This window comes from Colius striatus, chromosome 19 (assembly GCF_028858725.1).
Source record: "Colius striatus isolate bColStr4 chromosome 19, bColStr4.1.hap1, whole genome shotgun sequence".
Classification (NCBI taxonomy): Eukaryota; Metazoa; Chordata; class Aves; order Coliiformes; family Coliidae; genus Colius; species Colius striatus.
This window is the reverse complement of record NC_084777.1, coordinates 6,272,392-6,290,376: the sequence shown is the minus strand read 5'-3', so window position 1 is coordinate 6,290,376 and position 17,985 is coordinate 6,272,392. Positions and strand designations below refer to the sequence as shown.

The 17,985-nt window shown below is 42.7% G+C and overlaps 1 protein-coding gene across 5 annotated transcripts; it reads left to right on the top strand.

Moving 5' to 3' along the window:
- Positions 1–234: 234 nt before the first annotated feature.
- On the top strand, positions 235–17,450 carry ODF2 (outer dense fiber of sperm tails 2). 5 transcript variants are annotated; one of them, XM_062011718.1, is made up of 21 exons: positions 235–328; positions 1,121–1,184; positions 1,889–2,040; positions 3,355–3,459; positions 3,929–4,096; positions 4,564–4,730; positions 5,273–5,402; positions 5,633–5,764; positions 6,631–6,705; positions 7,607–7,678; positions 8,262–8,378; positions 9,079–9,264; positions 9,964–10,076; positions 10,759–10,894; positions 11,544–11,654; positions 12,295–12,399; positions 12,974–13,132; positions 13,965–14,065; positions 14,787–14,949; positions 15,249–15,374; positions 16,142–17,450. In XM_062011718.1, exons 3-21 carry the CDS (start codon positions 1,933–1,935, stop codon positions 16,313–16,315), a joined length of 2,448 nt encoding a protein of 815 aa, XP_061867702.1. In that variant the 5' UTR covers positions 235–328; positions 1,121–1,184; positions 1,889–1,932; the 3' UTR covers positions 16,316–17,450. The 5 variants fall into 5 exon arrangements, with proteins under 5 accessions (XP_061867702.1, XP_061867703.1, XP_061867701.1 ...); XM_062011719.1 differs by lacking the exon at positions 235–328 and having other exon boundaries at positions 716–1,184; positions 9,967–10,076; XM_062011717.1 differs by lacking the exon at positions 235–328 and having other exon boundaries at positions 716–1,184.
- The last annotated feature ends 535 nt before the right edge of the window (positions 17,451–17,985 follow it).

The window sequence follows — 17,985 nt, the reverse complement described above, 5'->3', positions numbered from 1 at the left end:
TGCCTTAACAAATACAAATACAGACATCCGTAGACGGGAGCTGTAAAAACCTCTCGTACGCGCAGAAAGGAGGCGAAGGCTGTACGGGGGCTGCGGGGCTGCGGCCTGGCCCCGCCCGGCGCGTCACTGAGGCGGCCGCGCGTCGCGAGGCGGGGCCTGTGGGGCGGCCGCGGCCCCGCTCTGCCGAGCGTTTGAATGGCCCAATGGGGCAGTTGCGGCGGCGGCGCTGGAAGTGGCGGAGCCTCCCGTCCTTACTGCAGCCTTTAGTCGCCTCCGGACAGCTCCTGTGAGGGGGCAGCGGCCCGCGGGCCCCGCGCGGCCTTTGCTGGTGAGGAGGCCAGGGCAGGCCGGGCCCCGTGAGGGGGGAGGGCGGTGGGGGGGTGCCAGAGCCCCCGGGAATTACTCCTTCCCTGCCGTGTCAGCCCTCTGAAGTGCATTCCGCCCCGGGGCGGTTCGTCCCGCTGCCAGGCAAAGCGGGAACTATGAGGCGGCTTTAAATACACATGGGGAAAGGTGCTTGGTGTTGTGGCAGGCGTTCCGGGGCATAGGTGTGCCGCTCCAGCCCCAGCTGGGCAAAACCTTGCTCAAAACTCAGCTGATCCTGATTTGAGCAGGACACTGGCCCTAGACTAGGTCCCTGCCAGCCTGAGGTGGCCAGAGATTCGTTGAAAAGCCCTCAGAGATGGCAGAAGTCACTAAAAGCTTTGAAATAAACCTCGTTGCTAGGGAAAGCTGGGTGACAGCACTCGAGTTTCACTTGTGCGATTCAGAGGCTGTGAATCGAACGCTTCGCAGCCGATGCTGTAGCCGATACACACGTTTGGGCCCAGGGAGAGTTCTAACCCCTCCTCAGGAAGGAGAAGCAAACTCCAGCAGTGTTTGGAACTGTTCATATCTTGAAGCTGGGGAATCCTGATCCTTCAGAAACCTGTCACTTCCTGTTCCTCATCACGGGCTGTACAGCTGTGTCTTCCCCTCTTTAACTTGCACAAATCCGATGTGATACACAAGCGTGGTTTGTCTTAAAACCAGATACAGTGTCACCAGATGTTCAGAAATTGTCATCTTTTTCTGTTGTTGGTCATTATTTCTGTATTGAGTGTCCATCATCCATCAACAGTGAAGTGGCTTCAGTTTCTGCACAGAAGACACTGTCCAGAAGAGCAAAAAGCTTTAAAATAACTGTAAGTATTTTCACTCAGGCTGACAAAAAACCCCTTACTGCCAGAATCAGTTCATGCTGCTGGGGGATTTCTGCAAGACTTGCAGTTGCCTTACACCATTACTTCAACTGAAGCATTAAGCTCAAAGTTGATGATTCTATCCTTATGTCTCTGAGCTTTGCTGTGTTGTGTTAGATGTTGGTTAAAGTTATGTTTCTTTTTCTGAAAATTAAAGAAATGTTGTGATCCAAATGCTCTTAAGTATTTGTTTAACTTCAAAAAGCCATTTAAAGCTGAGCATGTGTGAAAGAGTTGACAGATTCAGAGTTCTGGGATGGAAGGATCTGATAGTTTCCTGTTGATTTTTCTGAGCTAAACTGTTAAATTAGTGCTTCTCTCCTCCTCCTTCAAATATCTCTTCATAATCAGATGGTATTGGTTACTGGAACCCCTGATTTGCTCATTTGCTGTAAGGCTTTGAACTCCAAAGACTCTTACAGACATCTGCTATCAATGCAGCTGCATTTGGTGTTTAATAACCATGTTCAAAGCAGACAATACCAGAAGCAGATAAATTATTTGTATTAATCCTAGCTTTACAACAAAATAGCATGAAAATCAGAATGGCAGATGCTACTGAAAGAAAGATCAAACTTTAACCTAAGCTGGCCATTGTTGCTTTCTGGCAGAGAGGGAAATATTACTTCCCATTTCCTTATTCACAGGTTTCTCTTCATTGTATTGCCTGTTTTTTTGTGGGAGAAAAGCCATGAAGAACCGTTCCTCATCTCCCCCTTTGCATGTCCATGTGAATGAAAACACCCCTGTCCACGTACATATTAAAAAGGGTCAGAAAACCACACCTGCAAAATGCCAGGTAGGAATGTTTAACTGGTTGTTTGTAAGGACTACAAAGAGTGCTGCTAGAAGCATCACAAAATCTTGAAGGTCTGTTTTGCCATTGTGTTAGAACTGCAAGACTTGAATTAATATTCAGTGGTACATTTTCAATAATGTCCTCTGTGTTTAAGATGATTTAAATGTGCTATAGAATGTATAGTTCAAGTGTGTGATTGGGAGGAGTGTTGCTGCTGATGTCATGTGGGCTGGGGAGAATTTTTTTCTTCCTTTAATTTCTTGTATTTGTGTCCTCATAATGGCTTTTCTGTGTCATAGTCCCTATTTTTGTAGGAAAGGTTTGGGAACAGGTAATATCTAGGCTTTTCAAATTCCATCTGAGTTGTATTAAGTATAGCAAAGAGGGCCTCTTCCTAGCCTTAGCCACAGCAGGCAGAAGTTCAACACTGCTGAAGTTATGTTTCTGGTTATCTCATCCTCGTCTCATACTCTCTTTTGTTGTTGGATGTTTATGCAAAGTTGTTCTCAGAAGGTGATGGATGTTGCTAGCTCATTCTTCCCTAGGTTCAGACACACTCTTCTAAGTCCTTTGTTGATGTTGTGTTTGTTGCTAATGACAAATATCATAATGGGGTAGGGCCTGACAGGGAAATCAATGACTCCTGTTAGTTTAATTAACTGTAGGGAATATTTAGAATATCTGATTCTAAGGCTAGAATTGTGCAAAGCAACTTCCCTTCAGTTAGAGCACCCTAAGTTCAATACAATTAAATGTGGATCCGTTAGTTGGCTGCCAAGCAGGGAAAACACTTCAGGGACTTTGTAACCGACCACACTTCACTGTTCTCTCTTTTTTCCTGGTAGTGCTGTTTTGAAATAACTTAGATGCATTTCTGTGGGATGAATGTGGAATGGAGAAGGTCATTCCTTCACATGAATGAGTTGTATTGCTGTGGGGTTTTTGTGTATCTCCATACAGAGGAGACTTCCTTCCCCCTGCCCCAGCCTCCCACCCCTGGCCTGCTGGGTAAGGCGTCTGATCACATCACAAATGCAGGTATCCTAGTGATATAGCAGAGAGGCTACATGATAAACAAGAATGTACTACATCCAGCCATGCTGTCAACTGAATGTGCCCTAACCTGGCTGGTGTTGGCCTCCTCTGATGGCTGCTGGCTCGTCTGATATGATGTATTGTGTGATATAAATATCTGTCTTGTGATACTTTTGTGTGAATGATTTTTCATTTACTTTTACAGCACTACAAATTTGAAATGGTTCTTTAAAAAATATCATTTATTGTTTTTTCTCTTGGTTTGTCCTTTTGATAAAGAAAAGGGATAGCATGAACAAGAGCCAAGCTGTCCGAATGAAAACTAAAGCCCCCTGGATACCTCCAGGCAAAAAGCCTGTCCGGGAGTCCACCTGCAAGTGTGAGGTATGGCTGATTTTGCTCTTTAAAACCAGCTTTTAGGTTTATGAGACTGAAGAAGTCAATTGTGTAGAAAGGGAGCTGGACTGATCTGAAGGAAGGCTACTGTCACCTACCATCCATTTTAAGTGTCGTCTTGTGCCTATGGTCACATCCTGCATTTCTGCCTCTAGATTGTTTATTGTAGTTTTACTGGTTGCCTTCAGGACCTCATCTGGAGGCACAGCAAGGGGATGTTCTTCTTAGTCTCTTCTGAAGCATGGAGCATTTGTTTAGTATTGTGTAATAATTTCATTCTCATGGGTTAATAGTTTTCCCTTTTGTATTCTTGTGTCTTGTTTACAAATGTCTTTTTCTTTATGAACTTTAATTGCAATGATGTGACCTTGTGTCTGTTTTTGGCAGAGTCAGGGTTTACAATACTGTCTGTAACTTTATAGTAACAAATATATGTTCCTCATTGCTTTTCTACCAGGGACCAGCCCACCGCCTCGAAAGTAACCCCCTGGATTCAGAGAAGATGTGGCCAATGTTGCACCTGAGTGACCTCTCTGCAGATGAGGAGGATGCTGTTCACTGCACAATGAACAGATATGGGAAGATGGACAGCCTGCTGAATGCAATGGGGACGCCCAAGAACAAGGTGAGGAGACAGTGTAAAGGTCTGCTGACTCAGACTGTGTAGTTGATGATTTGGCAAGAGGAGTCTGGAGACGAGTCAAATCTTGTTGCAGTGCCCAAGCCTTTGGTTGGCTTGCTGAAAGAAAAAAAATCAATTGTTTAGAATGAGACAAACTGTCCTGGGGAGAAGTTCCCTAAGCTCTGCTAAGACACATTTTAAAACGTTATCTGTTTAATAAGGTACTGCTGTGCTTCAGTTTTGAAGTAATTTGTCTTCTGCCTAAACCCCAAATGCAAAAACTGGTCCTTCTAGACAGTAAAAATACAGTATGGTGGTGTTTTACTGCCAAATAATCCCCTTACTCAACTAGGTTGTTTCTTCTATTTGAAAATGTGCAAGCCAGTGATGTGTGGTTTGAGACGTGGATTCTGTGTCTTACTTTAAAATCACCTGGTTTATCTTAAGTTATATTTGCATATCTTCATTAGGCCAAGCTGCAGCTGAAGGAGGAGCAGCAGCAAATGACAAAACGGCTTCTTGAAGAGCAGAAAGAAGAACTCAATGAGGTTACACAAGAGCTGGTGGAAACAGAGCATGAAAATACAGTGCTCAGGCGCAGCATTGAGCGCATAAAGGAGGAAAAAGATCTGACTGTGTAAGAAAGCTCCTGTTCTCCACTATTATTGCAAGTAATGGTATTTCCAGGGCACCCACCTCCTTTATTGCTGACATTGTTTGAGGTCGTAGTTCGTACCTCAGATTGCAGTGCTGCTGAAGTACTGATGTTCTTGGATTTTGTCACCGTTTAGAAGGGTGACTTCAGACAGCAAGAGCTGCAGAGAAGGGCTCTAGTGTGATGATTAGAGTAGAAAAAAATCCAAAGCCAACCCAGGAGTGGTTGGCTTCTGCAGCCTACTGAAGGTTCATCCTCACTTTGAAGTTAATATCATGAAGGTTAAGAGATGCTGTTTGAATTGGGGTTTTATTGGTAGAACAACAAATGAATAGCCATGGAGCTGAAAACTAGGGGGTAAAATTTCTTACCTCTGTGAAAATCATCCTGAGACAGGAGTGACAGCCCTTGAGAGGACTGAACCTTGGTGTTTACGAGTTTTAACCCGATTGACTGTGTACCAATAGTGGCTGGTACAGCTGTCAAAGCTTCTTGGTTCTCTGATGGCTGAATTCTCATTACAGGCTCCAGAAAAACTACTTGCAGCAGCAGAAAGAGAATCTGATGTCTAAACTCAGTGAGGCAGAAAGGGATGGAGCAGCAGCAGCCAGGGAGATCCATGCTCTGAAGAATACAATTGACAGACTAAACATGGTAGGTGATGTCCTTTTTTTGTTCTTGTCATTATGTTGTTCTGTTGTGTGGCTGTCTTCAAACTGTAATGTTACCATTTTAACATGCTTACGGTGTTTACTGGTTTTGTGTGGAAGTGGGGTATTGCAGCATTCAGTCACCCTCTGCACATTTGGTGCTGACTGTTGTGCTGCTCGTGCTTGTAGTGGCTGCATACAACCAATTCCATGCAAATCTTAATTTTTATCTAGGAGAAACATATGAGCAGCTCAGACATTAACATCCTGAGAAGGCAAAAAGAGCTTCTGTTCCAGAGATTGAGCACCTTTGAAGAAACTAACCGAACGCTACGAGATCTTCTCAGGGACCAGCACAACCGGGAGGTGAGCAGTGCTGTGTGTTTGGGCTGGGATGATCACAGGAGGCTGTGTTGTCTTGTGGACTGAAATGGACTTTGAGGACTTTACATTCTTTATTTTGAAATTAGTTAATTCTTTTCTTCAATTCTGCTGCTAACCCTGCATCATAAAGGATGGATAATTTTCTCCCTGCCTATGTTGTAGGATAAGACTGACTTTTGCTGTGAGGATGTTAGAGCATGTAATTCTTTGACTGTATTATATAGTATAGGCACTGCCATGTTGCCAACTCTTTCTCATCTGGATACAGCTGCATCTGCTGATCATGCTAGTCTGAAATGTTACTACTACAATTGCATTGGATAAAGTCTGAGGGCTAGATGTGGTCTTAGGTAATGGGAGCCTAAGGATGTTCAGAGCTTTATTTTTGTAGGCAATAAAATGAATAACAGAAATTGTATACAGTTCTATACTGCTTGTACAGGACACTTCTATACTGCTTGTAAGAGCAATAAAGAAATGAAATTGCTATTCCTCCAGTAGTTTACAATGCATTGGAGCAAAAGAGGGCTGGTGGTAACAGTTCTTTCATCCATCAGTGAGACTGCATAAAAGGACTGAGTTCTTCCACATGACTTACCCTGAGCAGCAGGAGAGTTCAGAAAGATCTTAAATTGCCATCATGCTTTTTATTGCAGTCTTGGACTGAGAAGTGGAAAAGCTTTCTGAGATGAGTGACAGTATGTGAAATATTTAGCCCACTTGATACTTCAAATCTTCTGAGAATTGCTGCTGCAACTGGGAGGAAATAGTTGATTTGTCCAGTTCCATCGAAAGAATCTGTATAAAATTGACATTTGAATGAATTTTTTCTCATGTTTTGTTTGCAGAAGGATGTTCAAAAGATACTGGAGCGGCAAGAAACACTACTCAAAAGATTGACTGACTTGGATGCAGACAATGTGGTAAGTAAACCACAATCTCTTTTTATTTGATAAAGCAGAGAGACCTAGAATGACAAGCTCTTTGTTGTCTATACTCACCCGTCAAGTCTTACACCGATGGCTTTTACACCAATAGAACAGGCTTTTGTGGGAATCAGAGCCACTACATTGCTCTTCTGGTTAACAATCTACATTTCAAAGGGAATAGATTCTCATAGCCTTTGAAATATGGGGATAGCACAACGGAGACCAACATGGAAGAGAACCATTAGGATTTATAATATTCAACTATAAAGGAAAACTTGAGCCTGTTTGTATATTTAAGCACAAATGATTCTGTATATTTTTCTTGTGGTACTGAATAAAAGCAAAACTTGTACTACATGTTTCTTTAAAAAGAAAAAATATCTACTAACAAAACACCCTTGATGGTCAGGATGGAATTCTTCAGTTTGGAAATCTTCTTATTGGTTGTGTTTGTCATGTTATCTTTAGAGACAGAAAAGCACAAAAAGGGTAAACTTTTTAGATCTGCTTCTGACAGTGAGTTGAGTGAGTGACCTTGTTCTGCTTTTTGTTCATTTCCATATCTGTAAACTGAGAAAAGAGTCTTTACATTGCCAGAAGTTATAAAAGAGACATAGTTAATGCCCTTTTTCATCTATGGAGTATATAGTCCAGTCAGGTGTCTGTCCTTGACTGGGTGTGCTATGCCCTGTTACACAAATGTATGTATATCCCTTCTATACTCTGCTTGAGGAGAATGCAGCCCGTTTTTGCAGGGCTGAGGGTGTTGTTGCTGTGGATACCAGAGAGTGCTGTGGGTAAGAGTCTCAGGAGGGAGGCAGTTACACCGATTTTCCCTCCGCCTCCCAACCGAAATGCATTTGTTACTTAACATCTCTGGTGTGTGTTTTTCCAGCGACTGCAGATGAGGCTTCAGGAGAAAGAAAAAGAAGTGGACAATCTTACCATTCAGCTGCAGGCTGAAAAGGTAATATCCTTTTTCTCTTGTCCTCTCCCTGCCCCACCTTCCAGTTCTCTAGAACCACAGGTAATCCAAAGTACTGGTTTGTACTTGCAGATGATTACTTTTTAAGGGATCAGATGACTGGCTTGCTTATAAAACTACACAGACAGCCACCAATTCCAATGCACTTGTGGATTCCATATTCTGCTAATCAGACAAATGTCCCAAAGATAGGCTTTGTGCTTGGGCCTATCACTGAGTTGCCTTTCTATTTAAGGTCATGTTGGGTCCTGATGTCAGATTTCAATATGTTCATCTGTTTAGGAAGTAAAAAAAAAAGAATATGTTGGAAAAGATCAGATATGAAGGATGTTTTGCCCTAGAGCAAATCTTTCAGGCCAGTCATTCACATCTAATGTAAAATAAATGGCTGCTCATTTGTTGCCCACTTTGTTGGAGTAGAGGAGCTGTGAATGTCCATCTAAGGGAAGTTGAGGTGGCTGGAGATCACTCAGTGAAGAAATCTGACACTGTTATATAATATAAAGTGTTCCTTCTATTAGCTTGTTGAGGAAGAAGGTGTATATCATGTTTGTTTCTTTTTTAGGACCAGACAAAGACAGGGTCTGAGCTTTTCAAGTCTCTGAGCACTGTGAAAGGCCACTTACAGGCACAGCTGCGGAACAAAGAAGCAGAGAACAACCGTCTGGCCACACAGATATGGGTATGCTTTCAGTGGTCCTTGGGGGTTAACTTCTCATTTACACTGATCTGTATTGACTGACAAGGGAAGCAGCACTCATCAACTCTCTTTCTGCTGCATCTGGCAGTCTGACATATTGGCTGGTGATGTTTGTGCCTCTAACATGCACCATACTTACCAAATGAAGTAAGAAGCAGCTTTTCACTTTTGATGCATGAGGCAAAACCATAGCCTTAAGATCTATGTGCATTTTTTTCTAGTTTAATTACTACCTAATTATTTAAAAGATGGCCTTGGTTTAGCCAAGCATCAAGACAGATAGGTGTCAGTTGTTTAGAAGAACTTTAATTCTGTTATGCTGTATAGCTGCATAAAATGATGTTGTACATGAGCATTTCAGTTAATAAAGAGAATGTTCTCAGGTAGATCAAAACACTCAAAGGCCAGTACTTATCTTAGTCAGGAGAGGAAATGAGTATTCTAGAGAGCAGCCTATAAGAGAAGAATGGAAGGCTCTTAGAATGAAAGGAAGAGAAGTCATGCTGACATGTCAGCATTAGGACAGGACTGAGAAGGTGAAACTTGATTGCAGGTACTTCCAGGCAGGATATTGGGCTTTATACCCAGCTTTTTCCACTGTTTCTAGGAAATTAATTGCTGCTTTGGATATACAGGTATAGGGGCTTTATTCCATGTGGTGTGTTTTCTGTCCTCTCTGCAGACCCTAGAGCGTAATGAAGCTCAACACGTGGCACAGGTGGAACATATCAAAGGACAACTGAAAGAACTAAGGCAGAAGGCAGACTCTGACAAAGAGGCCCTGAAGAAAACCATCCGTGCCCTGAAAGAGCGGGCAGAGCGGAGCGAAGAGCGTGCAGAGCAACTGGCTGTCGGGCTGGCAGAAAAGGTACCTGATAACACAGGAGCAGAGACCTCATTTCAGATCATGCATCCAAGTCTTTGACTTCTGTTAGCAGCCCTGGGGACAGTATGTGCTTTTGACTAATGAGATTTATTTCTGTCTTGATGCTTTGGGTCACTTATGCTAAGTTTAGAACAAATCCAGTTTTTTCAGCTGCCACTGTATTCTCTGCATGTCCTTAACTTGGGACATGCACTAACTTAGATAATACTAAACTCATTCTTTAGAACCATCTGAGAGTTGACAAAAGCCAATAAAATAAAGCCTCGTGGCTTTGGCTGGAAACTCTGAATGAAGTTGGTTGCTAATTTAGGAACTAGTCAGAAAAGTGCAAAGACATAGAGGCATCCTGGAATTATCCTCACTGAAGGATATCAAGTAAAAGTAGAGAAGTTAGGACTAAATCCCAAGGGGACATGAATTTCACACTACTTGATTGGGGTTTTTTTCTTCATTATTTTTAGAATTCCAAGGACCAGAGACACTAGTAGAATCTTACCAATGCTTTGTGTTTATGATGGTTCGTGTGCCTTCAAAGAGGATTCTTACACCGCCATGATGTCTGTTGGCTGGTGGTATGCACACCTGTATCAGCATCTCTGTGTATTCTCTGCATATCCCATGTCCAGTGGCATTTCTGTCACCCTTTCTCTTTTCCTCTCTTTTCTTGTTTCCTTTGTTCAGCAGGACAGTTATGTTGCTGATGTGCTGTCTACTGTGGACTTATGGAGGAGTCGCTACAACAAAGTAGTAAAGGAAAAGAATGACCTGGAACTGGAAAATGCTACACTGAAGAGGTTAAAATAACATTAGTGTAGAGAAACGAAGCATGAGTGGGGATGAGTTCTAAATTCAGGAATAATTTAATCCTATTTAATTCAATAGTTCTGATAAATTGAATAATTTAATTGAATTGCTCATAAATATCCAAGCAAAACCAGCGCTGCCTAAGGACTAGAGCAGAGTTTGGGGGCACTGACAGAAAGGGAGGTGTGACTTCTGCTGCTAGCTCACCACAGCAGAGGCAGGCTTTTCAAGGGTTTCTTTGCCATTTTTAAATGCTTTAAAATAATTAAGGCTGTCTTTTGAGATCTGTTTGGAATGCTTGAATGGAAAGGATTAGAAGAGATGGGCAATATAGTTTATGGCAATTTTCTTGTGAAACTAAATAAATGTGTTGGTATCACTGCAGTACAATCGTTGCTGCAGAAAAAAATAGATAGGTATGAGACAAAAGAGGTAGCTCTTCATCCTGTGTATCCTGGAGGCGAAATGTTTGAGCTCCAGGAGAAAAGACTCAATTTCCAGCAGGTGAAGAAGATTAAGGTAATAGAAAAGTATAACACATAAGTGTGCATACATGGCTGGAGGAGGGAGATGATGAAAGGGTAGGGAAAAGCTGTGTTGTGAAGCAGTTTTCAAGGTTTGAGTTTTATTCTTTCTTGCCACCTAAGGTTTAATTTTCTTTCCTTATGGCAGCCGTGTTAAAGACTTGCTGGATCAGCAGATAATCCTGGAGGACAAGACACGGGAGGACAGGGAAGCTTTGGTGGATCAATTGCATCAACACACTACAGAGGCTGCTTCTCTCAAAATGAAGAATGAAAAGCTAAAGGTCAGTTATTATAGGAAGCTGATATGCTAGTGAGGGGAAAGGAGAAACTGTAACTAGTTACTTGGCCTCTGAGGACCAAGTTGAATTTCACCCGTTATTACTGTTTAGTTTCAAACTAGTTTTACCATGACCTGAGGATGATAAGGCAAGTATGCTGAGAAGAGACATAAAGAAAGTGAACATTCTGGAAGGACTGGGTTTCTTCTATGTTTTGTCTAGGAGTATCTCCAATCCAAGTACTTACAGTCTTACATCTTGTCCTTATATCTTCGTGCTGCTGGACAGAGAACAAACTGTAGCTCATGCAGAGAGAGTGGTTATCTCCAGAATGGAAAAAAAAGACTGGCATATTGCTCCTGTCTTTTCTTACCACTGGTGATCTTGTAGGTGACCTATATTTTACTACTTGGAAAACTGGGCATTGATTCAAATAAGGAGTGGACTTACTCCAAGTTGCACAGCTCATTCAGGCAAAAGGAAAGGTTGCACATCCATCACGAACCTCTGTGCTCTGCTGGTGTAAATTTGGCAATTCGCTGAAGTCTGAGAAGTTTTGCCAACACTGACAAAAGTCTTTTTAGTCTAGACAACATTAGACAGCTAGAGTGGCATTTACTTCAGTGTGCTTAATGGTGTTCTCTTTATTTAGGCTAGTGTGGTCCCAATGGAGGAAAAGCTGAACCAAGCACAGATGGAAATGCAGCAGCTTAAGAGCTCTGTCAGGAACTATGAAGTGTTGATTGAAACCTACAAGGCACAGGTAGGCATTTTATCAAAGCCTTCAGCTCTTGCACAAACACGTTTTCTCTCTTCACTGTTGTGACTTATTCTGTAATGCCTTAACCTTTTGCTTGCTCTTGGAAGATGTTGCAATTTCATATGATTTGGGTTCTTTTGTCTCTATTAGCCTGACATTTTCTCAAGTGACATGCTCTATGCCAAAGTGTGGAAGACTTGCCTTTCTCACTCTGTCCTGATAATTTGGTCATTGGGAAGAGCTGACTCCCACAGCAGAGACTTTGATTAACGGAAAACAAAGGATTTGGTTTCATTATTTCACTTTTCCCTACTCCTTTTCAAATGGTAAAGGAAAACAATCAGGTTCTTCCTCCTTTCAGTGTGGCAACTACTTCTCTGTGAATACTTTTTGGGGGGAGAATTTTGGATAGTGTGGTAGCAGGAAGACAAGGCAAGAGGGAAGAATGCTTGGTGGAATGCCCAAATGACCCAGGTTGACAGAAGCAGGAAGTAAACTTCCAAATACAGTTCTGGGGTGGTGGTTAGCATGGCAAGAAGCCTGTTGTTGATCTTTGAGCAGTTTTAGTTGCTCCAAAAGATTGCACATTTGTTGAGAACTCTGTGTAACAGATAAAGTATGTTGGGTGTTCTTGTATGTCCAGGTATTGAAGACCCAAATGGAAGCAGATGATATGGCAGCAAAACTGGAGAAGTGTGATAAAGAGAACAAGACACTAAAGGATGAAATGAGCAAGAAGGCTGAATTGGTAACTATTCCTCTAAAGAGTGGTATGTTGTAGGTACTCATGGATCTTGATGTTCTGAGCCTAGTGAGAAATGGCTGTGAATAGGAAAGAAAAGGTTTATCTGAGTGGGCCTTTCCCAGTAGTTTTTTTTCAGGACTTGTCATTCTGCAAAATGTATTGAAGTTTTTAGCTGCTGCTTTAATGCTACGTGGCGTTCTTCAGAGGTAAGTTGCTCAGTGTGTGCTTTGCTGCAGAAGCAGAGGTTTAGAACAGTGAACTATGCAGGTTACACTATTTTCTGGTGTGAACAGCTGTCTTCAATGAAAGAGCTTGTACATCTAGTAAAATATAAGTCTAGGATCCAAAAACTCATTCTCACTCCATCCATAGGCAGTGCCAAGTCCTAAGAGGAGTTTTCTCCTCCAAAAGTCTTTTGGAGGAGAAGAGTTTAGGCATCAAATTCCAACACTGACCCTATATCCACACAGTGTCACCATGGTTGCAGGCTGTCAAAGCTTCACTAAAGTTGAGAAATTTATTAGTCTTGACCTTATGAACATTAGGAAGTTCCTCACCTGCTCTTCTTTACCTGTAGACATGTAAGCAGTTCCAGAGCCAGCTTGCTGAACTGGAAAAGTTGCCTGAGATCCTAAAGATCACAGAGACACAGCTAGCAGAATGTCAGGACCAGCTTCAGAGTTATGAGAAGAAGAACATGGAACTGTCTGTCATGATTGCAGATCTTCGGCAGCAGGTAAGGAACTGGCCAAAAATATCTTCAGTCAAGTGATCCGCAAGTCTTGGGACCAAGATGAATTTCTAATCACAGGAAGGTTCAAAATTCTGCTCTGTTCTCACTTCTTTTTGAAAAGTGTGAAAAATAAAGATGTGTGTTATGTCTTTGTGCAAGAAGCTTGTGGTATAGCTTGTGGAATTCTTTACTGTTCCTCATCCCTTGGTGCAGAAGCTTATTGGGATTTGGATAGCTAACACCAACACTTGCTTTTGTTACTGCCCTCATCTTGGCAGCTTTCCCTCCTGTGGCTTTCTGCTGATAGTGCTTACCCAACCTTGTGTTCTCACCCTGATTTCAGGTAGTTTTCCCTGTTTTTTTATCCCCCCCTAGGTGGGGTTGGTTTTTTTGTGTATGCTTTGCCGGACAATTACAGATGCAGGACTGCAACCATGCCTCAGGACTCAGCAAATGATCTCACAGTCTGATTGTTTTGAAGCAATAAACCTTTCTCGTATTTCTGGCTCTAATGCCTTTGTGGGCTACTGTCATCTGTATCACTGCTCTTGTGTGTTTTGCTGTGCTTACAGTTGGCTGTCGTGCATGCAAGTGTTTACCTGGCTTTTCATTTGTAATGTGAAAGAATTTTCTCATACCTTTCCAAACATTTACCTGGAAGCACCAGCAAAATGGATGTTTAATGCTTCGCTTTTCTATTCATTGTTCCTTTTCTAGGGCTCTCCAGAAAATATGAATTGGGCACCTTTCCTTCTGGAGAGCTGCATATGTTTTAGGTGGTTGGTTGTGTGGGTGTGTAGTGACTACTCTGTAAAATAATTAATGTAATTTTTAGATGGAACTCCAGGGGGACAAAATGGAGATGACAAGAGAGAGATATCAGTCTGCCCAGGAGGAGAAAAAGCATCTCACCTTGAAGGTGGAGGAGCTAGAAAGGTTAGAAATATTACACACTCTTCCTCTCTTCATTTTCCATTTCCATCCTCTTCCCATTGTTTCTTCAGGGGATTGAAACAGCTTCAGTCTTGTTCCAGTCCCCAAACTTCCTCTAGGATTCTGTGTGTTTGCTTATCCCCCAGGGATCTGTTATCAGTAGCTGGGCACTGGGGAGAGAATTACAGGGTTTTACAGCAGTTTTTATGAATGTTGTTAGGAAGGACGATGGGAGGTTTAGATTGGAGATTAGGAGGAACTTTTTCACTGAGAGGGTTGTGAAGCATTGCAACAGGCTGCCCAGGGAGCTGGGGGAGTCACCATCCCTGGAGATATTTGGAAGATGCATTACTGAAGGCCGTGGGTTAGGGGTGGGCTTGGCAGTGTGAGGGGGAGGGCTTGGGCTGCAGGAGCTTAAAGGGCTTTTCCAACTGTTATGATTCTATGACTTACACAGCAGATAAGGCAGCTCCTTGTCCAGTCTAGCCTGACAATGTCCTTTTAGTGGCAATGTCTGGAAAAAAAGGCAGTTATGTGAGTACTTGGTATGTCCTTCAGTCTCTGACAGTTTGATTTGAGAAATGGAGAAGTGTTTCTTGGGGCTGTCATCTTTAAAGGAGGGACAGCATCTATTCCCACACCAGTCAGGACCTGACAAGAAGGCAGACTGAAACACCCTTCGTTTAAAATGATTAGATTTCTTTCCTGTGTTGTCTCAACCTAGAAAACTAGAGACAACAAGCGCCCAGAACATGGAATTCCTTCAGGTCATAGCAAAGCGTGAGGAGTCGATTCACCAGTGTCAGCTGCGGCTGGAGGAGAAGACGGGTGAGTGCAGCTCCTTGGCACGGCAGCTGGAGATGGCTATCGAGGATGCCAAAAGACAAGTAAGTAATTGCTTACACCTCCTCAGCCTGTGACTAAATTCATGAAAATGACCATGTTCAGTGAAATACAGCCAATAGAATGTGATGGTATTGCTTGTCAGCACTTCAGCTGCCAGGAAACCAAACCATACCCTCCAGTTTGCAACAGAAGAGAGAAAAGCACAAGACTAAGCTGTTGCTGATATATGAGAATATGTACAATTGAACTTCATGAGACTTTTGTGGGCAATGGGGTAGGGAAAAATCATTCTTCCACAGATAACCCTGTAGCAAAGTTGTTGTCCTGTCGTTACATGTAGGTGGAACAAACTCGAGAGCGAGCAACATCTAAAGAGAGGGCAGCTCAGTCCAAGGTGCTGGATTTGGAGACCCAGCTGAGTAGGAACAAAACAGAGCTGAGCCAATTGCGTCGGAGTAAAGACGATGTGAGTGACTTGTGGGGAATACTCTTGCTGTGCTGCTGGTGTCCTGGCAGCAACTGGAGTCCATAAGCCAAGGTCCTATGGACATGTTGCAGAAGTTGTGCAGAGCTGTGTGTCTGACTGTGACGTGCTGTTGGATGTGTCCATGGCGGATGTGTGACAGGAGGTGTCTGTTACAACACTGATTCAGGAGTGTGGATGCTCATTAGGCTATCAATTCTAGCAGTGATCTGAATGAACTTGCTTTAAACTTATATGTAAGGAAAGAATCAGACCTTTCATATCTTCAAATAAGATTTGCACCAGGTATCACAGACAGCTTTCAGCTTCATTTACTGTGCTTGATTATCTGAGAGAGAACACAGTTTAGCTTCTAGAGGAAAGGATTTCTTCTGGAAGAGGAATCTTTCATAATGTCCTATTTACCCCACTTGTTTAATTGAGTTTTACTTGGAATTGTGTTGGCATGTGGATCAGGACATCTAGCTTTTCAGACAAAAGAGTGTGTTTAATTCCCCACAACTCTTGCTAATCAGTTTTAAAAGCCTAGCTAATTAGCTGGGTTGTCTCCTGTTTTCATCAGCAGGTTGCTGGAGGGAGTTGGAAACAAGCAGAACAAATTAAAAATATCAGAGCACCATCTATAGTAACATCATCTACCACTGTGCTCGTTCTCACTGCCTTCAGTGCTTTTGGGTAACAGCTTAAATTTAACATGAGTAGGATGAGTGTTGTCATCTTTCAGCCTGTGTTTGGTGCTGTGTGTGCAGGCAGAGCGCCGGTACGAAAGCCGCTTGCAGGATCTGAAGGATCGGTTGGAGCAGTCGGAGAGCACCAACCGCAGCATGCAGAACTACCTCCACTTCCTCAAGTCTTCCTACGTCAATGTTTTTGGAGAAGGTGCCTTTCCAGGCTTCCCCGGCCGTTCTTGTTCTTCCTCGTGAGGACGACGCTGTCCTTGCACCTCTGCTTTCAAGCACAAGAGGAGCCCTATCTCAAAGCCATACGTTATTTAGAAAACAGGCATTTCAGGGTCACTGTCAGGTATCATCTTCCTCTTTTCCTTGCTGCATGGGCTGATAAAATGGTAGTGGCATATGCCCTTAGTTGAAGGTATCAGCAATAACATAACACCAGAAACTGTGCCCCCAAACCAGGTGGTTTTGCTTGTATGGAAAAGGTCCTTTTTGTCCTGTTAAGGTCCTGATAGTTCCAGCTCTTAAAACCTGTCAGTAGTTCGTTGAGCATTTTAGGCTCTTTTCATTCTTCTCTTTTTCATTCTGTTTCTGTGTTGGGAGATCATGTGGGCTTTTTTGTTTGATTTTTTTTCTAACCTATCGCCCATTGTATGGACACATTGGAGGTCAGGATGGTGGGAGAGGGCCCACCCACCAGAACTGTGATGCTGAAAATACCTTAAGTGCCTGGGCTGTACACATATGAGAGGTTCTACTGAACAACCACAGTGTTCATAAACGGTTTTATACCAGAATTAAGGATTATTGGTTTGGTTTTTTTTACTTGAATTTTATATATTCCCTGATCCTCAGCTGTTTTTTCTGGAGTGTGATGCTAATGTTGCACAACTGATCTCACCCTGATTCCCTGCACCTACATATCCCCAGGACTCAGCCAAAACCACCTGAAATCAAAAGAAAGATTGCTGTTTAACCTCAGTGGCACTTCAGTTGAGGTCTGAGTGTGAGTGGCACATGAGTTTAGGCTGTGCATGAAATATTGACTTGGTCTTAAGCCAATTAAAGAGCAAATATGGATATTCAACTTCTCCATCAAACTAGCCTGTATCTTCTTCTGAAAGCTCAGGTCTTCAGTATGTTAAGTCCCTGTAACTCATGTGCTCTCTAGTGCCCTACTCTTTCCAGTCATTTCTTAAGAGGGAAAAAACCCATTGTTTTTACTTTTCTCTTTTATATCCTATTTATGTGTGATGTGGCTGGGGGTCAGGATTTGTCATAAAGGTTTTCTAAGTTAATCAGTTATTGAGATTTCTGTAATTGTGTGTGTTTAACACTTTAACAGTTCTAAAGGTGCTATGGTAAAACAAACAATAAACCAAACAGTGGTGGAAAGTTTGTCTTTGTTCTACTCTATCTAGGGTCTTCTGGCCCTTATTTTGGAAAACCAATCCCAGGCATAGGTTGTTGGTGCAGGCTGATCCTCCAGCCCCTTTCCATGTTTCACTGAGAGTGAGCTCTCCCTCTAACCCAGGATAAATGCTGCAGGGCAGGCTGGCCTCTGGCCCTCCTTCCTGTGGCTCCTCTGCCAGAATATCCAAAATAACAGGAAAAATCAGCAAAGCTGCAGCTGATTCAGGGCCTTTCTTTTTGACCTAAAGTGGGGTCATTTAGCTGGTGTGTGAGACACCAACATACACAGCAGAGATGTTTTATTGTGTATTTGTGCAGATATGGGGATTAGGGGGTAATCCACAAAGTGAGCACACCCCAGCACTACCTCCTGGGCTGTAATTGCACCCAAAACATTACCATATTCTACCTTCTAATACATACATATGGTTATTCCCTTTAGTGAGTGGTTAGCAGCCCTTCACCCGGCATGTAATGAGTATGACGCTTACTTCAGTCCTTCCACC